Genomic DNA, 25113 nt, shown 5'->3' with positions numbered 1-25113 from the left:
AGACTCCACCTTAGAAGCCAGTCTCTTTCTGGATGGTGGCTTGAATCCAGCTCAGGAACTTGGAGACTTGAGTGTAAACCCCTGGCTTCTGTCCGCATTCCACGCCCCAGCTCACGATCCCGTAGACGTAGTTGGTGCCGTTCTTCTCGCAGGTCAGAGGGCCCCCCGAGTCTCCCTAGGGAAAAAGAGGTGTGTGTTCAGTTGTGTATGGCAGTGCCGATTCAAGGAGGCTTCCCTTGGCTGCAAGGGGATGCCGAGTGTGTTGGGATGGAATCACCCGGCAGCTGGAAAATGACAGGGCTCTTCCCCAGTGTCCCCTGACCCAGGCCTCTCAAGGGGGGACAGGAGTATGATTTTGCATCCTGAGTGAGTGAGGGTTTGGGAAAAATGCCATAGGACTGCGACACAGCGAGATAGACCTGGGCAGTCCCCATGCTCCTACCTCCTGAGTCTTGATAGATAGATAGATGATAGATAGATAGATAGATAGATAGATAGATAGATAGATAGATAGATAGATAGATGGTAGACAGATGATAGATGGCAGATAGATAGATGATAGGCAGTTAGCTAGTTAGCTAGCTAGTTAGGTAGATAGACGATAGCTTTCATGAAGTCAGTTCTAACTCATGTACAGCTTTATGTGTCATAGACGAGAGTTTTCTAGTCCTCTGTCATCTTTATGACTGCCGACATGTTTGAGTCTAATATTGCCACTATTACAAGTATTACTATTGTGTAGCCTCAGGGCCTTTGACTTTCCTGTTCTGGCCGCTGACCTGTGTCATGGTTTAATGTATGGACAGAACACTTCTAGAACCAGCGGGACATGCACAGGGCCAGGAGGGTGGGACAATTGGCCTAGAGGCAGCCTGACTTCTATATGCAAGTATGGCTCACGGGCTTAGAGTGTCTGAATTCCAGATCAGGCTCCATCACCTGCTAGCTGTGCGCTCTGGGGCTCAGCTGGACATACTGTTAACGGTGGGTGGCAATAGCCGCTCACCTCTCCGCAGGTTCCTATGAAGATGATCGACTGTACAATGAAAAGAGTAGGTCATAAGGCCTGGTAATCCCTCACAGTGGTGAGAAAGAGGGTGGCGAGGACGTGGGTGCAAAGTAGGGCGCACTGGCTGCGATGTGAGCGTGGCAGCTGAGAGTTTATCGTAAGGAGCTTTCTCTTCTTCAGCTAAGCCGCCACCTGATGATCTTGAGACACATTACACTCTCACAGATTGGGCACCTGGCAGTGGAGAACGACTTTCCGTGATGTAGTAAAGGTTTCAAACCGACGGCAATTGGTTTGGAAAGCCTGCCATCTCTTGCCTTACTCGTTGTCCAGGGGTTTTAGGACGCAGGTATCTATGACTCCTTGGGAAGGGGTAGAGGATCCCAGTGGAGCCACAGACCCTGCAGAGAATGACTGTGATTTCTATCCCAGTGTTGGGCCCTTTTCCAGGCAGGGTCCGCCCATGGGCAGACTTGGAATGTGCCCTGGGAGGGTTTTCCGTGGCAGATGTATGGTTCATGAGGACCAGAGCTGCAGTCTAAATTGCCGAGCACCTTGGAAGCTGAGAAGGATGTTTCTTGTTTGCTGTGACCTCTTCTGATAGAGGGAATGGGTTTCTGCTTGGGTGGGGTGCTGGGGTCACTTTATCTGATGAAGCCCTGTCCATCACTGGCCTCAACAGCTCAGAATTCCCCAAAGTCTGGGCATAGGGGGCGCTGTCAGGCAGACCCTAGGTTGGTTATAACCACAGAGAGCACAGAGCGATGTGGGTACTTATTTTTTAAGTCAAGTCAATCTTTCTCTTTCTCTCACACACATATTCACCTGGACATACACATGTCCACACCCTTTTGCACCTGGATTGGAATTTTTCAGACTTACAGCCAAGTCCTGAGACCACAAACTCCTTCTTCCCACTTAAGGACAATTGAGCAAAGTAGCTAAGACTTCAGTGCCCAGCAGACCCAGTTTAATTTTAGCTCTTCTACTCACCATCCAAGATAACACGTCTGAGCATTCTTGAAATCACATGAAGGACATCTACCTCACCATTGTGCAATGAGAATTGCGTGCGACCATGCAGACAAAGCAGCCCTCTTGTTATTTCATTGGGCCACCTGGCCCGATGTGGATTCAGACTGACCAGAGGACAGATGCCCCATCTGTGCCTTACTTTTCTGGCCATTGGAATCCGCCTACCACCTGAGCTCGACGGGGACGTGTGCCCTGCGTAATGGAGTCTCTGACCTGGCAGCTGTCCTGCCCAGGCTTCTGAAGGTTTCCTGCACAGATCATGCTGTCGTCAATCATGTGATTGTAGAGTCGGCGGGAGTTGCACAAAGTATTGGCGATCAGCTTGACTTTGGCGTCCAGGAGCTGGCGGGACCCATCCCCTGCAAGGCGGAGGAAAGAAGGTGTCAGGGTGGGAGGCAGCACGCTCCTCGCCCGGTCAGGAGTCAGCAGTGGGTGGCACACCCCACGCAGTGTCCCATGGAAAGCTCCATGATGAGACCAAGCGATCAGCAATGACTGTCAAGCAAACATAACGAAGCAGAGAGACCAGAGTCCTAGAAACTGAGCAACTGGGACACAGCAAAAGAGAACGTTGATACACTTGCAAAGAATTTAATTCAGACCACGAACAGGTCGTGGTGAATTTGCCAGATGGGAGTTTTATTTGCTGTGTAATCCTTCACCAAGAGCACACATACACACACAAATATGAAAAACAACCCAACTATTCAAATGAGGAGAGCATCTATGTGGTACACAGTAACACAGCAGATTCTGATATAAACAGGTATTACTCAGAAAAAAATACCAATATACTGGCCAAATCAAAGAGACGGAGAGGGGCAGATGTGGGAAGGAGAAGGCCACGCATGAAGGAAGGGATTTTTCCTGGGAATGTGCAGGAAGGCTCATCTCCCAAAGCTGGAGTCAACGTGTAATCAAGCAGCATAGCGAACCTTTTGTAACAACCTTGACCAAACCCACGTTTCCAGACTTACCAGCACACAGAACCATTTGTATCTTCCAGCTAGACCATGAGGTCTTGGTGACCAGGGATGGTGTCTTAGCAATTCCAAATTTCCTGTGCCTAGCAGAAGGGCCGACACAACGGATTCTGGGTAGATAGGTGAATGGATGGATGGATGAAGTGTCCTAGGGTCCTTGTTGATCATCTGCTTACCAGGGCAGGCATTTTCTCCCTTCTACCATCAGGCCAACCTCAGCTCCCATGGGCCCCATACGCAAGAGAACAAAATGTTCTCTGGTTCTGAGTCATCCCTATGACCCCTAACAGCTTGGAGCCCATGTGAGCCATATGATTTTCACTGGCTCGTTTTCTGAAATGAATTTTTGAGCCTTTCTCAGAAGGTCCACTGGGACCTGCTTAGCACCATAGGCATCCTGGCAACACACCTTGCCTTCACTGACAGATGGTGGTGCTGTTCATGAACTTCGGTGGCTAGGACTGAAGTCACTGCTCCCAAATGGAGGTCAGAATCTGATCGACCACTGACCTCTTCATGCATACTACTCTCCCCATTTAAGATAATGAACTCAGCCAAAACATGTCATTGACTTTGAACATGGACGTCTTAGAGGTCTATTGATGAAAGAAAGCATCCTTCTGACCTGGCACGCCATAAGATTTTCCTCTAAGACTTGAGCAAAATAGAGGTCAAGAGAGTTAGGTTCTTGATAGTGGAAAAAACCCTCAAACTCCTGACATTGAGTTGATTACAACCCATAGCATCCACAGACGACGGAGTAGAACTGCCCCTGTGAGTTTCCAAGATGTCAACTCTTGCTGGAAACAGAGAGCCTCATCTTTCTCCCACTGAGTGGCTGACCTTGCCATCAGCAGCCCAATGCATTACCACTACTCCCCCAGGGCTCCCCAAAGGAAACTGTAAACAAGGATTCTGACTGACCTCAAGTCCAACGACCCAGAAATCACCTTTCTCAAAATCCTTCTGTCAAACCTGTATATTACATCCCAGTTACTTCATGAATATAGATCTACTTACAGTCATTCTCACCTTCCATTGTGAAGGACAACATTTGAGGAGACGTGCATTTGAAGATTTGGAAAAGATTTGAAATATCCTTCTGAATTCAATTGGGTGAGACCAAAAAATTTTAAAAACAAGGAAAACAAAAACAAAGGCCCCCCAAAAGCAAACAAAACAAAACCCAAGCAAACCAAACTTCCTGCCACGGAGTCAGTCCCAGCTCAGTGACCCTCTGGGCACAGGAGAGCTGCCACTGTGGGGCTTTGGGACTGCAAATTTTAATGGAAACAGAAAGAAAGCCTCATCTCTCCTGTAGAGCAGATGGTGGGTTCAAACTGCTGACCTTGTGGTTAGCAATCCAATACATAACCCACTATGCCACCAGGATTCCAATTGGAGAAGAAGACACAGTGACTTTAGAACTCTGAGAAAAGTAGTGTTATTTTTAGCTAGTGCCAAATCAGAAAAATTGAATCGACAGTTTGATTTCACAAAATTTTAAGTGCAGATTCTACATGTAGAGCTCTGTATGAAGTACCGTGAGAGAGGAAAAGATAAATGAGACCTGGCTCATACCCTCTGGGGGCTGATTATTAATTAATGATTCGTTAATTAATGTCCCTATAGAATTGTGCTATTTCTAGTGGTCATGGTTTTCATACCTGGGAGGCAGCTACGATTATTTGAGTACTAGAACTCTGTTGTCTAAGTTACAATGTGGGGAATCTAACTCAAGTTTATCCGACTCCCAAGCCCATGTTCTTTTCAAACCTGTGGAAGGACATAGATCTCCATGGATATGGGAACAATGCCTAATAATGGTCAAGAATCCACGAGTAGCAAATGGGTCGATTTAAACATCAAGGAAGACTTCCTGGAGGTGGCAAGATTTAAACCAGAATGCAAACATGGAGGTAGAGTCTTTCTTTTGAAAATATATTTTGTTTGCAAACTCAGTTGGGTTTCTTCTCGGTCTGAAACAGCACACCTGAGTCTCAGGACACATCCACCGCCGGACTTACCTGTTTCTGTAACACCCCAGCCAGCGATGTAGCACTCAGTCCCGGAGGGGAAGGGCCCATCAGGCAAGCATACTGTCTTCACGTACTTGGATTCCAGAGCACAGTGTCCGTCCACCGGCTTTAACTTGAGCAAAGCTGCGTGGAGGGAGAGAAAGGGGCTCAAGTCCCTGTTTGGTCAAAGAGGCACCAACTTCTGGGTTGGAAGGGGCTTGTTGCAACCCATCTAGAATCACCTCAGGCAATAATCACTACGCTAGAAATAATTGCTAATCAATCCTTTAAAGTAGTCTCTAAGGGGTGAGCAGGCTATCAGGTAAAGAGTTGGAGAGGACACAAGAATGAGGAAGTAGGCTGCGGAGGTTTCTGCCCTTGGGCATTAATCAGCATCAGCCTCCCCATTTTATATGATGGGGAACTGAGGCTCCAGGAAGGGAACTTGGCTAGGAAGTGACAGAGCGGGGGGTTCATGACCAAGGTTTTGTGGTCTTTTTCACAAGATGACATTTTTAGCATCGCTTCCTCTCAATTTTAGTCGCGTGCACATTTATTTACAACCCACCTTTATTACACACCCACCTTTAAGAATGAAAAAGCTCTGGAATAAATTCTCTGTCTCACAGAGGCTATAAGAGACCCCCAAATAGCAAGGGTACCACCTGCCAGAAAGCAAACCTAGGACGAGATCCCCCAGGAGGTCTTTCATAGACGAACTTGCCAATATCATTGTAGGGAATCTCGTCTCTCTCATGATATAGGCTGTGCTGAAAGATCTTCTCCACTCCAAATTTCTGCTCGTGGAATTCTGTCTTCAGCAGGTCCTGGGCCCCTAGCACCACTCTCAGATGTTTGGTTTTTATGCTGGAAGGGAAGATGCGATGCTCAGGAGATAGCCCGGGGGAGCAAGCGACCGCCTCCAAAGCCTAGCGCTGCTCTTGCTAAGGGAGTTCTGTGACTTTAGCCAATCACCACACCTTCTGCGTCCTCACCTCTATTTCCATCTCTCTGGAAGAACCTCATTGTGTAAGTCAACAGCTTTCTCGCTTAGTTAATAGAATCAGTCTGTAAATATAACACACATTCCCGCATTCCTAGTGCCCTACCAGGACCCCCTGGGACTTGCTAGAGAAAACCCGGCTGTCGCCTCAAATAACACTGTTGGGAGGTGCTCATGATTACATGGTTGACCTCTCTCAGGGGATGTCTAGACTCCCAGGAGAAATTGCTTAATGCATTAGAACGGTGGTTCCCAACTTGTGGGTTGAGACCCTTATTGGGGGTTGAATGATCCTTTCACAGGGGTCGCCCAATTCATAACAGTAGCAAAATGACAGTGATGGATTAGCAATGAAAATAATTTTATGGTTGGGGGGTCATCACAACGTGAAGAACTATATGAAAGGGTCACACCATGAGGAAGGCAGAGAACCATTGTCTTAGAAGACTTTCAAGATTGCTTACAAAATGCGGGCTTTGAGGGACCAACTTGGACTGTGAACTTAGCAAGTCTTGGTGCGCCCCAGAGGATACTTGCTTCTTACGCCCCCAGCAGGCTGACTAGAAGGTGCCAGACCCAGCAGGCTCGTCAGTGATGACCTCAGATTGTGGGGAGCACATTATTTCCTTTTCGAAGAGGTTAAGGGCATGGGCTTTAGAAGCAGGCAGATCTAGGAGCACCATTTACTCTCCCACCTCCTTTGCGCATGATTTTAGGCAAGGTGAATACCTTTTCCAAGACACAGGGTCCTCATTATGAAATGGGAATGACAATCCAATAACCTCTTGAACACAATGAACACTTTGGGGCTCAGAGCACTTCCTAGTGTAGGCACTGGGGAGACTGGAATTAGAAACTCAAAGAAAAGTCGGAACCATGTGCCAGCAGGTTGTCCTGAGGTGCCGAAGTCAGAAGCCCCGCGACATGGCAAGCGTGGGAGCTATTTTCTCTCTGGTTTGAATGAGTCATTTGTTGGTCCAAGGGGTTAAAATCAGGTTCCCCTGGTCCTGCCTGAGCTACCAAGGTGCTGTTCATGGGGAAAGGAGAGCACCCCCATCCATCCGAGTCGCCCGGCCTCTGCTTCCAATGGACATACTCAGCGCAGTGGGCAGCAGTGAGCACCCAGCACGGGTGGATCAGCGCCCCCCCACACATGTGGCCCTGGGGCATGGTGTAGGTCAGCGGCAGGGAGGTCTGTAGGGACGCCTGCCACGGATGCTTGCCCGCCACGCTCTTGAAGCCTCCGAAGATCCTCTTCAGCTTCCTCTCAGTCTTCCCGCAGGAGTCAAACCCTGGAAGCTGGCCGATGGGCTCCGCGGGGCTTCCCTCTGCATCAACCATGTCTGTGGGACAACATTCAAGACCAATCACAGCTACCCACTCTCTCTCCAGCCCCGCCCCCAAAGACCTATAGCGACATATGACTATGGGTTCAACAGCTAACCAAGTGTCCAGAGCCTCTCATGCACAGGCTCTGGGCTCTGGACACTTGGTAAGCTGCTGAACCCAGAGTCAGATGTTGCACGTAGTAGGTGCTCAGCTAGTATTAGCTGAATAAATTGATTACTGTGAGTCTATAGCTGTGTTCCTCAACCTTCCTAATGCCGCAACCCTTTAATACAGTTCCGCATGTTGTAGTGACCCCCGCAACCATAAGATTATTTTTGTTGCTATTTCATCACTGTTATTTTGCCACTGTTATGACTCGGGTGACCTCTGTGAAAGGGTTGTTTGACCCCCAAAGGGGTCTTGATGCACAGATTGAGAACAGCGGCTCTATAGGATTAATCATGTTGTTTTTTCCTTATTCCAATGCATGTCACTCCTAGAACACAGGCGTATACGTGCTTAGCTAGTCCTGAATTTGGAGCTCTGGTGACATGGTGGGTTAAGTTTGGGGCTGCTAGGTGCAGAGTCACAAGTTTGAACCCATCCACCTCTCCCCAGGAGGATAATGAGGCTATCCCCAGAAAATGTAGTCTCAGAAATCCCGGGGAGTAGTTCTACTCTGTCGTACCGTGTCCCTATGGGGCTCATTGTCTCAGTGGCAGTGAGTTTGGACATTGGAGAGGGGTACTTGCATACATGCCCGTAGTATTCTGGGTGCTTCAGGCAGATAGATGTTCACTGCTATCAAGTTGATTCTAACTGACAGCAACTTCATAGGGCAGAACTGCCCCACAGAGGTTCTAAAGATAAAATCTTTACAGAAGCAGACTGCCCCATCTTTCTCCCATGGTGCTGCTAGTGGGTTTGAACCCTCAACCTTTTTGTTAGCAGCCAAGTGCTTATGTATCGTGCCACTCAAAATGAAACCCCATGGCCCTGGAGTCAACTCTTGCCCAAAGGAACTTCATAGGACAGTGTAGAACTGGGTTTCCAAGGATGTATGTCTTTATGGAAACCACAGGCCCATGTCCTTGCCATGGAATGGCTGGTGGGTTTGCATCGGCCACCTTTTGCTTAGCAGCAGAGTGCTTGTAATTCCTGTAGCCCCAGAGCTCCTGTGTGTGTGTGTGTGTGTGTGTGTGTGTGTGTGTAGGTGTGGAGCGGTCAGAGTGTCTACGTGAAGCATAATCAGTGAGCTAAGCTATCTTCCCTGAAAAACGTGACACATAGGACAGAGTGCTGGCTGGGTGGTTGACTCTTCCCTGGGAAGTATAAGGTAGAAGAGATAGCACTTCATTTGGGAGACAAGAAGGACTTCTTTCTGGGTGGGAGGGCACATTTTAGTTGGGTCTCAGGAAATTGTTGGCTCTGGACAAGAAACCACCTGGGGTGGGGTGTTCTAGATAGAGGGGCTGGAGAGGCAAAAGCCTGGAGAGGAGTTCTCCAGGGTGGTTATCTCCGTGACTCAGTTGAGGGGGTGCACCCACACAGAGGTGGTCCAAGGCAGCCTGCTGTGAGTCTGGAATTCAGATCATGTTGCCCTTTCCCTGCTTGTGGGGGCCCAGCGAACATTTGTCCACCATTGTCTGCCCACGGCCTGGCAGGATGCCTAGCAAACAGCAAATGATCAGTAGCAACCTGCCGAGGGCCCTGACTTGGAGTTAGAAAACATGCCTTTACCGTAGGCCACTTGGTCTGAGTTTACACGTCTATCCAGGCCATGCTCAGCATCCCGAGAGGGAAGCAGGGGAGTCGGGGAGTTGGGTTGCCCCTGGGTTGAGGATTGGTAAAGTGGGTGCAGTTGGGGGGTAGAGAAGAGAGGGATGAGATGCCAAAGCAGCCATCTACGGAGCATCAACATCCCCATGGCCTGGGTCCGCAGGCTGCTGTGGCCTCACCTAGGGCTGGGCAGGCCAGCACGTCACAATACTCCCATTTCACCTTCTCGCTGTTCACTTTGATGAAGCACCAGGGCTTTTTATCTCCATCTGGATTCCTGAAGAAATAGAAACAAAACCAAAATCTGTGCCAAGGCTCGGCACACCCCCGGGACCTCATTGGCACACACCAAGATGGTAGACAGCTGCTGGGGACCACATGCCATTGAGCTCTCTAATGGACCAGCAAGCCTGGGCTGGGGAGATGAGTGCTTGTAGTTTTGTGGACAAGTCCTTCAACTTCCAGACATGAATTCTAATGAAAAGAAGAAGTGCCGTGGCCTTGCACAAGTCTACAGAGCAGATCATAGAGGGTGTTAAAAACAAAGGAGACCTCCATTGAAGGCCCGTATTTGTCAGGAAAGTGACTTATCCACAGAGGCATGCTGAAAACGGGGCTCTGTGGCCTGAACTTATAATTCCATGCTTGAGCATCTCCGAGAACAACATCATAGAGGGCAACCGCGAAGACAGCTTCGTAAAGCCAACAGCTTGGGGGAATGACGTGGAAGGTAACTTCTGCTTCGTTCAAGGGAACCCCCACTTCTGCTGAAAGCTATGCAAAGAGCCTTGGCCCCTCGTATAAAAGCATGCATGTATGCCTTTGACCTCAGTTAGCCCAAGTGTAGTGGGATGGGCCATCTGCAAGATTTGAGGCTGCTGAAGCAGAAGATGCAACTAAAGTCATCACCAGGGAGAGGGAAGACAGTCGCCTTCCTGGGGGGAAACCTGGAAATCCTTGGGTCAGACTGTGATGTCCATCAAATGTTCTGATGGTTCCTAGATATTTCTCCCCAGAAGTTGTGTGAGGCCATGTGACTACTGACCAATGAAATGTGCGTGAAGATCACACACATGGGTCGCTTCTAGCTTGCTGCCAAATAGTGCCCATCCCTGCTCCGTTCTCCGGGCTCTCCTTGCCACCCCCACAGCTTTGAGTAACTTTGCAGGGCAGAGTCCCCCCTCTGCCGCCCCAGGTCCCTGTCACCCCATACTACACATGCTAACATCGACAAGAAATGAACGTGGGCGTCTTTGAGCTACTGGCATTGGTCGGGTTGTTTGTTGGAGCAGTGTGACTTCTACTCTCCTGAGTAGGGTCATCTAGAAGGAAAACGGATGAGTGTGTGAGTCTGGACTCACATTTCTAAGCTGGTCCACAACAACCGGGAGCAGAGAAAGGTAACACGAGGTTCTTACACGGTAAAGAGGCCGGATCCAGACGTTGGGCAGGAAGCTCTTTTACCTGCAGAAGTTGTGTTCCCCGATCCCATGCTCCTCAGCGTCCTTCATAAAGACGTTGTAGTTCTCGTGCAGGAGGAGGTGGGAGTTCCAGTGAAGGCATGAGTGCTGGTTGACTGTCTTACTCACTTTCCCCCGGTAAGCGAAGCCATCACCAACATAGCAGTCGTCAGGACCTTGGAGAGAGCAGGCAGGGCTGCGGGAACACCCCTCCACTGGCACACAGCCCCCCAGAGTGCTGGCCTATCAAGTGCTGAGAGGAGTGCGTCTAACATTTTCAGCCCTCTGATCTTTCACGGCAAAGTCACGGAAAGAAGGTATCCTGATGGGATCCCCGTAAATCTAACATGAAATGAGGAGGAGGTGGGTGGAGGGTTCCTTACATTTGGCTCACACCAGGATTGGTGGAAGGTTGAAGCCCCGTGACTGAGCTGGTGTGTCCCATTTGCCTGTGCGTCATCCCAGTCTACTCCTCTCTCCCCCACGCAGCCAGACACAGCTGCTTCCCTTAGGTGGGAAGTGGCCACGTTTGGGGAACTGGACTTGAACTGTAATCTGACAACAAAACGCCAATGAAACACATTCCAGAGGGGCCCCTGGAAGCCGGGGTTTCCGATGCGGATTCATACCTATTTCACAGAATCTCCCCCTGAACTCGTCAGGGCAGGTGCAGGTGAACTTGGATCTCCGCCTGTGCCGGGAGCAGGTACCACCGTTTTGGCAGGGATTTGGCCTGCACACAGGAATGACTGTAGACATAGCAAACGGGGGGCAGGCAGGCTCTTCAGCAAGAGTAGAAACTACATTTAGGATGACCAGGAGATAATGACTCTCCTGGCGCTCATCCTTTCTTAAAAGGCGAATCTCCAAAGGGGCACCCTGACCCACTGACATCCGAGTAAATGTACACATGGACTCTCAGAACATGAACAAGCACGCATGAAGCAACATGGGTGACAGTCACCCATAAAGAGTAGATAGATCCCTCCACAAGGATTAACCAGAGTCACGGGCTGGACAAGACTTTTGAAGACACTCTTGATTTAGGTTGAAATGTGACTCTGCCCCTTGCTAGTTCCAGGACCAGGCATGAATGATTTAGCCAGTTGGTTAATAGCCACGGGTTATTTATCTAACCTCTCAGAACATCAGTTTCTTTGTCTGTGAAACACTCCTTTGTGGTGTTGGTGAGAAAATATGAGAGGAATATAACTCTCTTGGGATTGTGTCTACTTCGTTGCAGTGGCTTAATAATTGTTGATTCCCAGACAGGGCCCACCCCAACTCTTTTGGGATGGGAATGGACACCTGCCAGTCATTTGCCACTAAGCTCTTCGGGGATGATTCATCTTAAAAAGTTCTGGTTTAAAAGGGCATCTTGGCTCCCATTACAACACCAGATGCATCCAGACTTCCACCCAGGAGGATGCAGAAGCCCAAATAAAGATACTGATGAACGCCCACACCAAACTCACTGAGTCTACTCTGATTCACAGCTACCCCATGGAGCAGGGTCTAACTGCCATAGAGGACTGAGTACAGCTGCCCCTCTGGGCTTCTGAGGTTGTAAATCGTAATGGGAGCAGAAAGCCTCCTCCTTCTCCCATGGAGCGGGCTAGGAGCTTTAAACTACTGACCTTATTCTTAGCAGCCCAGCATGACATACAGACCAGGGAAGTGAACAGTTGGCATGAAAGGGAGCACTTACCGGTGGTGCAGCTTGAGCCCGTGTAAGGGTGCTTGCAGGCGCAGCTGTGGTAGGGAGAGCTCTGGGTAATGAGGCACTCACCCCGGCCGCAGGGGCTGCTCTTGCACATGTTTTTCACTATAGAACATGCACAGAGAAAGGAGAGCAAAGAAGGAAGGCATTATTTGAAGGTACATCTTACTTAGAGGGATGGATACCTGTAGATCACAGTCATGAAGGCACAGAGGCAATGCCAACTCATGAAACCCTCACTGTGCCCCACAGGCCTCTAAGGCTGTGTTTGTCAGGAGAGCATCATCGCATTTGCCTTCCAAGGTGTCTCTGAGTGGACTTGAACCTCCAACCTTTTGACAAACTGCTCAGCCCAGATTAACCATGTACACCATCCAGGGACTCCCTTATAGGCTCAGTACCAGGACGATGCTTGAGGGAGAGAGTGGGTGGATGACTGGAGACCCCTGTCCATGGTCCTGAAACATTCCATTCCATCAGGCCAGGCTTTGCTCTGCTCGTGAGGTCCTTGGTGATTGCAACCCCATCTCTCCCCATGCTTCTTGTTTTTTCTGTCCCGTCGTTATAAAATAAAACCCTTTACATTTTAAATAAACAAGTAAAGCTATGACTGGGCTTTTGAATCTCATAGACTTCATGTTTCTTTGACAGATAGATGCTTCATCTGAGGATTGGAAGGGTGAACCCTCATTCTTTTTTTCCCAGCTGTTTTGTTAACCCTGACAGCCTCCTCCAACACATTTATCTCCGAAGCATGTATTGGAGGAACTAAAGGGGTGGCCGTTGGAGTAACCAACGAAGAGTGTACAGAGAAAAGAAGCCAACCAGAAGACCTTGTATATCCATTGGACCATCACCATCCCTCCCGTCTCTCCCACGGGGCTGCCTCCATAAAGGCTGCAGTCTGTGGACAGGCTCTTCTCTGCACACTTGGGGTCTTTAGGAGTCATGTGCCTGAGTCGATGCAAAAGCACCTATCAACAACAACCTCCTCACCCCAGTGAGACGGCTGTTCGGTTGAACAGAATGCAGGTTCTCTCTAGGGGTGTAAGTAGTGCACAAGGGCTCTAGTGCTGTGCCTTATCCTCTGGATTCCTACTATGCCCACAAAAGTTCCCGAGGCAGACAGCTGTGATTAGGATTCCCGCAAGGAAGGATGACAGGGAAAAGTGGAGTGGGCCCCAGGTGCTAATGCCTGCTGCCCTAACTAGCAGAGTGACCACGAGCAAGTCCCCTGCCTGGGTCCTCTGGTCTTCCGTTCTCTCACTGCTTTGGCCTCTCTATGCCCTAAGACCTGTCTTGCTATCTCACCAGAGGGTCTGATTGCTTTGTTGCTCTTGGTCTCAGCACTCTGTAAAAGTGTCCTGGGTTTGGAATCCGCCTTGGGCAGAGTCCAGCCCTCATGCGTTGTTAGCCTCAGTCTTACCCGTAGAATGGACCCGCTGATCCCATGTAGCACACCTGGGATGAGGATTCAGGGAGGCTGCCATTGACCAGGTGGAGGAATGCGCTATATGCGACCCCATAGGTGCAGCCACAACTCTTTCTGAGGGACCTTCCTTTCCTAAACCCCAGGGGTCAGAGGAAGAGCTGCCTCCTGCCCATTTCAGAGGGAGCAGGGACTCTGGGGGAAAGGCACTCACCATTCTGACACCTCTTCCCAGAGAAAAGGGGCGGGCAGCTGCATTTGAAGGTGTCACCTCTGACCAGGCAGTCCCCGCCATGCTCACAAGGGTCGGACTGGCACGGATCTAAGACACACGGGCAGAAGTCAGTGTTGGCGATGCGCAGGAGGCCCCGCTTGCTCACCCAGCTTCCATCTGTGGCCTCAAGCGCGAGAGAAATTCTGCAGCCAGGGAGTGGAGAGAAGCAGCGGGAACATCCATTGTGCTTAGGGAGCGAGGAAAACTACAATTCCGAGAGCAGAGAGCCCACTTCAGCTTCATGGGAGCACTGCCGGGAAGGCCTCGGGCGGTCTCCCCTTGGCCTGGCTTTGGATGGGGCCTTGCTCATTGAGAAACTCCTCTTCCCGCCATCAGTGCACGCCTCCGCCCTGTCTCGCTGGGGGTGCTGCGGGGCTGTTCTGATGCTGCAGGCATTTCACAAGCCTGGAGACCTCCTCTACTCCCAGGGCCCCGGGGGGTGGAGGTCAAGAGTGAGGAAAGAACACCCGCCCCCAGTGAAACGCCAGCTTTCTGAACATCAGGAGAGAAGACCAAAGGGTGACAGGGGGATCGACGGCGAGGAGGAAGTGACCCGGTGGCCCTTCATCTTTCTTCAACTACTTGTTCAGTTAGATTTTTTGTCGTATTTCATCTGCGCCTTTGGCTTTTCATGGCTGTCTGAATGGCTCTTCCCTTTGGGAATTTCTATCCTTCTGTTCGTGCTCATTGTTCTTTGGTTCAGGGACCAGGATCCCTGGGCCCGGCTCTTGTTTTGATGGTCCCTTCTGATGTTCCCCCGATAACCCATATCTTGGCCCTGCCTTCTGGGCCACTTTGCACAGTTCACTCAGCTTGGATGCCGGTGGCTGAGAGCCTCCCTCCCTTCCTCCTCTCCTGGCATAGTAGCATGGCTCTGCTTGGGCCCTGCTTCCCTTTTTCCTCCCTGTCTTTCTTGCTTGGGTGGCAAAGCCACAAACACGAGTGTGGTAGGCACCTGGTGCGTGAACACCCCCACCACCACCACACACACGTATCAGCACTAGGCATGCTTCTGCTGTGTGAGAGGAGAAAGGGCAATGGAGGTGAGCCGAGGTAGAAAGGTAAGCGAGTCCACGCCGCATCTCATGGCGCCGTCTGATGTCCGCTGCCTCCAGTCTTGAGCTGCACACAAAGCCCGGCATGATTTTGTACTTGACCTGACCCGGACTCACAGTGGCAGGCTGTGGAAGGCACACACGACTTGGAAACCCAAAGGAAGACCTGGGTTGAGAGGACCGGGGGACGTTGGCCGAGTCTGTTCCCCTTTGGGCCTCATTCACGTCATCTGTCACTTGAGAGTTGGTCTCTGTGAGCCTCCCCAGGCTGCAGGGTGAAGGAGTCTAACTGAAGGGATGCTTGGAACTGTCTCTGTGAGACCTCCCAGGCAGTGTTGGTCAGGCAGGAATAGAGATGCCCTTGCGTATGGCCCTGCATCAATTCCCTTCCCCCTGTGCTGCCTCTCGTGGGAGGTACCTCTAGAATCAGATTTCATACGAACCATCCTCTGTGTAGTACCAATTAGGGTTTTCTGAGTAGGTAAATGTACTGGTGGCGTTCTCCTCCTGGTCGTAATACTCCTCGCTATACTCATAATTGTCAGGGGTCCAATCTGGAGGGAAAGAGGGAACAGTAAGATAAAAACCCCCACAAGCCCCCAAGAAGCCAACAGTTTCCTTAATAGAAAGCTTTTCTTTCCCTAAGAGTTCAAAGTCCTGAAGGAGGAATCCCCTATTGTCCCTGCCCCGTGCACCGGTGGACAGATGGGCAGGTCAGGCATGGGTGGGAGGAGCAAGGTCAGGGTCGAACATCCTGGATTTTCCTCTGAGGGATGGGAGGCCCGCAGGGCAGTGTTGGCCTTTGGCAGATTCAAGAGCCCCTTATTGGGTATGGAAAGGCTAAGTCAAGTGGCTTTCCATGACCTGTGACTTTGGACAAGTCATGTTGTGTCTTCTTGTCCAAAGTCTCCACGGACTGCCTCAATGGTCTCACCTGTGAATAGGGAGACATGGAACAGTGTCTAGGAGGTTTCCAGGTCTTATGTGTGATCTACCCAGAGTCAGATCCAGTGGCACGTGAATGTCTTCTTGGTTGATTCTAGAGATGATATTTCTCAACGGGGCTTTGCTCATTCGGGCCTCGCTTTCATGAAGGCCTAGCACAGGGCCGCTTCCGTCTTGGCCACAGCACCAAATGACTCCCAAGTTGTAGCCAAGAGTGATCACAGATTGACCCACGACATCACCCCGAACACAGATGCAACCTTTCCTGTGGACCAGGCCCTGTGTTCAGCCGCAGGACAATTTGGAAGGTCCAGGATCATCTCTGTTTTAAGTTGAGAAACCTGGGACTCAAGCAGGTTAAATGACTTGTCCAAGGTCACACAGCTAATGAGTGGCAGAAGATGAAGTCAGGCAGATTATCTCTAGATAATCACGAAACCACACGAGCTAGACGGCCTCAGTTGACATCTCTCACCGCCTTGGATGCATCCATGCGAACCTTCTGCTGACTCTCCAGCCTGCTCATTAGGAGCTGCCCAAGGACGCCCTCTGAAAGGGCCTGGCTCGGCGACAGCATCCTGTGCTGCCTACGGTCATCAACCTCGTGTCGGTTGGGCAGGACAAACAGATGTGAGAAAAGGCAGGGCTCGGACTCCTTGGTCTCCGGGCTTTGGGCGACGCTGGCAGCCCTGTGGCTCATGGAGAGAAGTTGGGGATTGAAAGAAAGTTAAGCTGACTTTTCCCCGTATCTGGCTGGAGGGTGGCGGGGGCTGCTGTAGGAAGGCCGCCAGAGATGCATATGACAATGAAGCAGGAGCAAAGGCAGATAGCGGACTTGAAAAGGCGACTCCCACAGAGCGGCTGATGGCTTGGAGGCTGGCACTGCACCTCCGTCTGATTATCAACCACATTATCTTCCTCGGCGCTCAGTCATTCCGCTATAGTCTTTATCTCGTTGGCTTTTGAAAAGTCGACTTTTTGCACAATGGCTGTTTCATATTTCCCATTAAAATGGAACTCTCTTTTCATTTCTTTTTTGAATACACCAACTCTGGTTCCTTGCCAAGGTGTCACCTCATTTATCACAGTATCAAGTCAAGAAGACTCCCTTTGCTTGCTCATTATTGCTCCGAGCTGCCGCTTCTCCCACTCGGGAAATGCTCCCGGAGGAGGCCACCTTGCCAGGGAGGAGGATCTGGGTTGAAGATAAGGCCATTGTCTTCCGGGAGCAAATAAAGTTTCCTGCCATCTCACACACATGATAAAGCGAAAAGTGAGAGAGGAGCAAGAGAGAAAGAGGATGTTTTCCTGAGTTTGACATGAAAGATGTCACATTGACATTTGAGGGAGCGAGCGAGGTGTGGTGATGGGGTGATCGCTTCCATTCTTTCTTGCTTGCTTTCTTCATTAGCAGCCTGGTGTTTGCTTTTCCAACAGGTGTTCATTAGATAAGCACCCAACACTTTGTCTCCATCATTTCTCCCCGGTTGAGGCTCAAGCCAGCCAACTGTGCCTCAGCCACTTAGAATCACAATCTTTCAGCCTCAAGACTTCAAGCATCTGGAGATGGGAAGGAGTCTTATGTCCGTGGGAGGTTGGGACTTCTCAGGTGACAGGGGGTGGATGCGGTGCCTGCTGGAGGATTGTGACTTGCCTCCAGTCTTGTTGAGGAGGGCTGCCATCTGGCAGGGAAACTACAACGGGATATAACACTTAGACATTAGCTCGTTACTCCCGATCAGAAGGAGGGGACCCCCAGGGTACAGCATTCTCCACCATCCCCGTGCTATGACCCTTTCACACAGCTCCTCATGTTTGGTGACCCCCCCAACCAGAAAGTTATTTTCATTGCTACTTCATCACTGTCATTTTTTCTCCTGTTATGAATCGTCATGTAAATATCTGAGATGCAGGATGTATTTTTAATGTGACAAATTGAACATAATTTTACATCATGAAAGTCTAGTGATTCGTCACAAAATGCTATGTAATTATATACTGTGAAATATTTGTGTTTCCCGATCGTCTTAGGTGACCCCTCTGAAAGGGTGGTTTGACCCCCAAAGGGATCATGACCCCCAGGATGAGAACCACTGCCTTGAGGTATTAGAGGGTGTCTCCACTCTCTGATTCAAAGCTGGTATTGCCTCTCCCAATCCACTGACTATTGGAGAGCCCTGTCTTGTGGACCTATGGGAGGTCCAGTACTATGGCCCTGGCAGGAAGGCATTAGGGAATGTGGTGATTTATACAAATAAGACTGCCTGTGTTGTCTACCCTCAAAGGGCCTCCTCCAGGCAGGGTTGGATGGGGAGGAAGCCCAGCCAAGGGAGGAGATGAAAGGGCGGGGAGAAAATGTGACCAAGTTCAAGCTTGGAAACCTCAAGTTCCACATCAGAGCCCCGGGGCAGCTTGGGAAGATTGAAAACCCAGTGCAGAACGTGGAGGATTGAATTACAGCGTGGCCTAGAGTCTCCACCCCTCCCTGTGTCCACACCTCTTACAACGTGACTTTGCAGCTCCTCTCACCAGGAGACAGAGTCCACTTCCCAACCCCTTGGACCTGGGCTGGCCTTGGCCTTGCTTTAGCCAACAGTATGTGGTAGAAAGACAAGCTTTCAGAGGCCAGCCTGGGCCTTACAAAACCGTGCATACGTCTTTCCTCTCTCCTGGACTCCTGTAACTTCCACGTGGACAAGTTTTGCCTTTTCTGCAGGAGAAGAAGAAAGAGACCACCTGGGGGTCCCAGTGGAGACTTTAAACCCTTGAGAAGAGCCATCCAAGAGCAGCCAAAGCTGTCACCAGTCAACCCAGCAGCAGCAGGCAAACACTGAGCATGCCCAGCCAAGATCAGCTGAGCCTGGTCCAGACTGGAACTGCCCAGCTGAGCTCAGCCTCAACTGCCAACCTCTGAAATGACAATTTAAGAAGAGATGGTTTTGCATTCTGCAGTAACAATGAACTGAGCCACGGGGTTTGATTTCTCCTGGCTGCCATCGTGTGGAGACCCATGAGTTGGCTGTAGAATCTGTCGGATGGCTCCATCGCTTTCTCGGGATTCGTAAGGAGCTTGGCCCATCTGCTTTGTTCTGCCACCTACATCTCGCTGCCACCAAGTCCAGTCTGACTCGGAGCGACCCGACAGGACAGAGAGGCACTGCCCCATTGGGCTTCCGTGACTGTACGTCTTCGTGGGAGCAGATTGCCCCGTCTTTCTTCCACGGGCAGCATGTGGGTTCAGAGGGCTGATCCTTGAGTTAGCAGCTGCGTGCTTGACCCTCGAGACCCCGGGCCCAAGTAAGTGGAGAATTCAGGCAAGAAGCGATGAGAAATGTGGGTCCTCTGTACTTGAGGAATGTGCCTGGTCAGCTCTGCATGCTTGTTGCTGTGTTATGGGTTTCTGACTCACAGTGACTCCATCAGCTGGACTGGAACTACCCACTGTCTGTCCGAAGCTGTCAGCTTTATGGGGACAGATGGCCATTTTTCTCTCCCATAGGTCCGCTGGTGGATCCTAGCAGTCTATATATATGACAAATGGTTTAAGTCCAGGTGTTTTGGGGGGAGTGTGTTAGGCGGGGATGTGGAATGGAGGATCCACCCTTTCAGTCAGCAACAGTGTTTCACAGAGGATCCCTGATGAGGTTCCTAAGAGCCGAGAAATGTTTTCCTGGATGGAGAAGAATCGGAGCTGGGCAAGAGATCTGGCTCCATCCACAGACTGTGGGGAACCTCTTGGAGGTTTCAAACCAGATGGTTTGAAATTTTACCCAGTCTACAGAAAAGGGAGATCAAGAAAAGAGGGGGGGGGGCGGTGGAGGGAAACGCTGTCTTAGGTATAAAAAGCACTTCTTAGGCATTTGGCGAATTATCGGGGTCTGTTTCTAGACTTCATCAGGAAGAACGAGGAGCGCTCACCAAATCACTGCAGCATTGGGCCAATCTGTCTTGAGCATCTTCTCACTGGTGGTGCAGCGGCTGATGCGTTGGGCTGCTGGCCACAACGTCAGATGCTCGAAACCACCCGCTGCTCCATGGGAGGAAGATGAAACTTTCTGTCCCCAGAGATGGCGCGTCTTAGAATCTTTGACTCAATGGCAGTGAGTTAGGCTTGATTTTCTGTGTCCCAGACACTACGACATAAACACGGTATACACACCACCTTATTTACCTTTTCAAAAATCCTGCCATGTCGGTGTCACTGTCTACACGTCACTGAAAACGAAAGCAGAAGCAGAGAGCATCACCGCCAGCTAGGCTAGCACCATCAGAAGGCCACTCCAGGTGCAGTTGGCCCTTTTGTGAGCCCGGGGCCCTCTTGTGAGTTGGCATGTCGTGAAACTCCGTGGATTTGGGATTTCAGCTGTAACACACGCTCGGGAATCTTCAGCACTGGCTCCCGCTCCCTGGTCCAGGATGCCCACCGTCCGTGCCTAGGGCCTCTCGGAAAAAGCTCCAGAGTTCCTGCCAAGGAAACTCCGCCGCTGCTCCAGTTGAAGAACTCGCCAGATGTGTGGAACGGAACAAACATCCCTGGAATGCCCTCCCTGTTGGCGTCATCCATCATGCCATACAGACGGCTCCCCCAAGGACCCACGGCAGACCCTGGCCCGGTCGACCTGCATTTGACGCTTCCAATCCGGCTGTCGGGGCAAGCCCAGCGGAGACACCCACTGGCAGGTGACAGGGCAGCTGATGGATGGCTTAGCCTGCGTTGCTGGGCAGAGTCACACGAGCTTTGAAGAGGCATTTCTGCAGGCTGGCGGCTGTCGCATCACCTGCTTTGGGGAGTCGGGCTGAGGCTGAGCTGTTTGATGGCCACCTCCTCCATCACCCCCTGGGGACCATTGCCCGGGCACCTCCTGCTCCAGCAAGACTCTCACCAGACGCCATCTCCAGCAGGACCAACCCAAGAAGCAGCTGACCGTGGACATGACGCGGCATTTCTCTAGCTGCACGCTTGTCGAAAGCCAGCAGGGATCGGACAAATGCCATCAAAGCACAACCATGTGACATGAATCAGACACATCACAGGGATGTCTTCAAAACCTAACTGGCTCTTTGCAGAAGAGCCCAGCTTCTACAAGGCACCTTGCTCTTCAGACGGAGGCCTCTGGGAAACCCCAGAGTTTTGGGGTGGCCCGCTTCTGGTGACCTTTATCCCCTCACCAAACCATCCGTGGCTACTGGCAGACATTTTCTAGAGCCTAGAATTTCAAGATGCTTAAATTAGTACTCTCCAGGCCCTACCGAATATTTTTTTTCAGCCTGCTTGACAGCTTCTAGTGACAGAGGGACTCACTGTCACCCAAGATGTTGCAGTTGGTCTTTCAGATAACTCTCATGGGCAAGTCCATCTGGTCTATTTAATCAGGCAATAAACCTATGGAATGAATTTATTCTCTCTTTGGTGACCTCTTACAGTTGTTCAGGTTGCTCACTGCACAATTCCAGGGGTGTCATAAACTCAGTCACAACGATTTCTACTACAACTCTCTGGGAACATATGTTGGGATGAAAGAGCCTCTTACTCCTCATAAGGTTCCCCATAGGGCAGGGGTGTGGTTGCTTTCAGAGGCTTGAAGAGGGTGGGGCTCCTTGAGCTTTGGTCCCTCTGCTTCTCCCACTGTGTGAACTCACAGAGCTTCCAGCTCTGTCTCTCTGGGGTCCCAGAGCACAACCCCAGACCACCAAAGGAGCCTGAGCCTTTGCTTCTGGAGACTGGCCGTGGGCGGCTCAAGAAGCCCGTGACTTTGGAGATTGTCAGGACGCCCCACAGGCAGGCTGGCGTGCCGCCAGTGTGGGGCTCGCTGCAATGTGCTTTCCTAGGAACCGCAGTAGGCTATTGAGTTGAACACTCTCTTTTGCTTTTAGGAAAACCACAGGTCCTCTCAAAACCCACATACCATGATGATGTATGTCAATCATCTATATAAATATCAAACATACACAGAACTATAGATAATTACAAATATATATGTCACATAAATATACCTGTACATATACATATGCTCATACATTGACACATACATATACTCATAGACATAACATATACATACCCCCCCACACATACTCATTCATATAGGCTCATACACATACATATACTCGTACACACATACTCATATACATAGACACACTCATACACATATTCATATACATAAACATGTACACACATACTCATACACATACTATTCATACTCATATACATACATACACACATACACATGCTCATACACATATTCATATACATAAACATATACACACATACTCATACACACACTATTCATACTCATATACATAACACACATATACACGCTCATACACATATTCATATAGATAAACATATACATACATACTCATATACATACTATTCATATCTATATACATACATACATACATATACATATACACAGTCATACACATATACACAGTCATACCATGCACATGCATACACACATATACATAGATATACTAATATACATACACCTACACCCATACTCATAAACATACACAAACATAATCATACACATCCTCATACCCAAACACACACTCATATTCATACACATATATACATATACATAAACACAAAGACAGATACATGGCACACACACACATATACTTTTGATTCCACAAGTGTCCCCTGAGCACACGAGCTGGACTGAGACCTGGCACCCCTCTCCTTGAGCGGACACAGGTCAGCGTCCCCATGCAGAGCTTTGTAAGGGGAGAGTACTGGCTGTCATATCGAATGTGGCCCAGTTATTGTCTTCACTCGGAATAAATCCTTGATGCAAGGTTTGATCTTACGCCCAGTTTGTACGTGCTGCCTGCTTGGTTCTACTGTCCACTGCAGGTGACCAGGCCACGCCATACCCGAAGGGGATGCCAGACCCTGCCCTGAGCACCTTCTGTCCCAGCAAGGCCCTTGCTAGAGTTGTGAGGCCCCTCCATAAGTTCAGGGAAGCCAAGAGAGATTTGGACTAGAGTCAGAGACAAAGGGTAGATGACCTGGGAGGAAGGAGAGTGGTTGTGGGTGCCAGACGGAGCAGAGAGAAGAGAGAAGGGCAATCTGGGAGACATTTGTGACTCTGTGTGTGTGTGTGTGTGTGTGTGTGTATTCACCAAGTGTGCTGTGTCTATGTGTGCTGTGTGTTTGGTGTGTCCTATGTGTGTGTATGTGTTGGATGTGTATTATTTGTGGGTACTGTGTATTGTGTGTTTGTCGTGCGTGTTGTGTATCAATTGACTACATAAATTGCATGCTTGTCATGTGCTCTGTGTGGATGTGTTCTGTGTTTGTGTAGGGTGTGTTTGTGGGAGAAAGACAGGCCTTTCTATTCCCATAAACAGTCACAGTCCTGGAAAGTCACGGGGTCAGTTCAACCCCTGTCCTATAGGGTCGCTATGAGTAGGCTTCGAGTCGATGGCTTTAAGTTTGGAGTTTGTATTTTTGGTATGTTTGTGGAGTGTGTGGATATTGTATTTACGTGTTCATGTGTGCTGTTTGTTATGCATGTTGTTGCTTGTCAAGTCTGTCATTTATCAATGTGTTGTGTGCTGTGCGTATTGTGTGTCTTGCGTTGGGTCTAAATGTATTGTGTGTTTGGTGTGTTGTGCATGTGTGTGGGTTGGTTGTATTGTGCTTGTGTGTACTGTGCAGTGTGTTTGCCAGGTGTGCTGTGTATCTGTAGTGCATTGTGTACATATTTACTGTGTGTGTTGTGTACTTCCAGTGATGGATGCAAATGTGCGGTGTGTTTTTGATGTGTTTGTGGATGGTGTGTGGTGTGTTTGTGTGTGCTATGTGTTGTGTGTGTATGACTGCAGATGTGGCTGGGAGCTGGTGGGCAGTGGATATGTGGGGTACTGAGTAAAGTCATGAGCAGGCGGAGGGGACCAATGTGGGCACTCAGCCCAGGGCTGCCTGCTGGGCACTAATCCCACCTCCTGATGAAGCGCTGGCTTCTCAACAAAGGGGCAGCTCTCTCAGAGCCTGGCTTTGCCTTGGCCCTTCGACTAAACTCAGCCACTTGCTGCTGGGTTGACATTGGCCACCTTCCCCCTTTCCTGGGCCCCGTGGCCCCCTTGTAAGAGGAAGCAGTTCAACTCCAGCAGCAGTTCATTCCTTGGGGTCCTCAGTCTGGGCATTGTGTGTGCACACATTTCTGGGCGAATTTCAGAGGGGTCTGTGACACCCTAAGCCAACTGAACTCTGAGGCTCCTCACACACACACTTGTGCTTGGGTCCCCTTTCGTCCATCTCAGAGCTCGATGTGGGTGATGGAAGGCCCCCCGGGAGGTCAGGACACTTACCTGGGTCTAGGGATGCAAGGAAGGACATCACGGAGAACTGGAAAGCAACACAAAGACAGCGAGGTGAGTCCGGGCGCCCCGTACCAGCAGGGTGCTTCTTGAGCTCCGCCTTGCCAGAGGGGAGATTTCTCAGGACCTCACACCAGCACTGGGGGCACTGGGAGCTTTCTGGGGTTTGTAGCTGTGAGCGGGGTGTTGGAAGGAAGCGGTGGGTCCATTTGGAGAGGCCCCCTTCTGTTCTGCTGCACCGTCTGCATGGGGGTTGGCAATACGGTCAGTTACAGCGCTGGCCAGGAGGGGCCAACCCCTGCTGCATTTCATCCTTACAGCAGCTTTGCCATGGCGGTGGCTGATGGCAACGCATGGCCGCCCCCCCCTGTGGTACAGAGTAGGACACTCCTACTCCATCGGCCTTTCTTGGTTATCTTCCGGGTTACCGTGGGGTGGGTTTCTAGCAAGCTTGTATGGAGATTGTTGTTTACCTCATGAAGACCATAAGGAAGCGGAGGCTCAGAGAAGTCAGGCCATCTCCCTGATGTCACACAGCTGGGAAAGGATTAGAATTCACACTCAGGTGACGGTAGTCCCTTGAGGCTGACAGCTAGCTCTTTGGGGGGTTGCCGGCAAAGACAGAGTCGAATTGCCCTGCCGGCTTCCCAAGACTGCAGTCTTTATGGAAACTCCCGGCCTCGTTTACCTCCTGACGATGGTGTAGCACGTAGGTTCGGATGGGGTTTGTAGCTGAATGCTTAAGCTGTGTG

At 50.3% G+C, this 25113-nt stretch overlaps 1 protein-coding gene across 1 annotated transcript; it reads right to left on the bottom strand.

Moving 5' to 3' along the window:
- Positions 1-10: 10 nt before the first annotated feature.
- On the bottom strand, positions 11-24380 carry HABP2 (hyaluronan binding protein 2). The gene is made up of 12 exons (XM_075534570.1): positions 24353-24380; positions 15538-15648; positions 13980-14087; positions 12325-12441; positions 11246-11365; positions 10621-10792; positions 9336-9433; positions 7145-7391; positions 5770-5912; positions 5055-5189; positions 2258-2403; positions 11-175 (listed from the first exon to the last, which is right to left on the bottom strand). Exons 1-12 carry the CDS (start codon positions 24378-24380, stop codon positions 11-13), a joined length of 1590 nt encoding a protein of 529 aa, XP_075390685.1.
- Between the last annotated feature and the right edge of the window lie 733 nt (positions 24381-25113).

This window comes from Tenrec ecaudatus, chromosome 16, assembly GCF_050624435.1.
Source record: "Tenrec ecaudatus isolate mTenEca1 chromosome 16, mTenEca1.hap1, whole genome shotgun sequence".
Taxonomy (NCBI): domain Eukaryota; kingdom Metazoa; phylum Chordata; class Mammalia; order Afrosoricida; family Tenrecidae; genus Tenrec; species Tenrec ecaudatus.
This window is presented reverse-complemented; position numbering and strand designations above follow the sequence as displayed.

Bases quoted from the DNA above. Each gene is read 5' to 3' on its own strand.
- HABP2 (XM_075534570.1), bottom strand. From the start codon at position 24,380: ATGTCCTTCCTTGCATCCCTAGACCCAG. The intron at 11,366-12,324 runs GTAAGTGCTCCC...CTATGTCTACAG, and splicing joins GGGCTCAAGCTGCACCACCG to TCATTCCTGTGTGCAGGCCA. The intron at 7,392-9,335 runs GTGAGGCCACAG...GTTGTCCCACAG, and splicing joins GCTGGCCTGCCCAGCCCTAG to ACATGGTTGATGCAGAGGGA.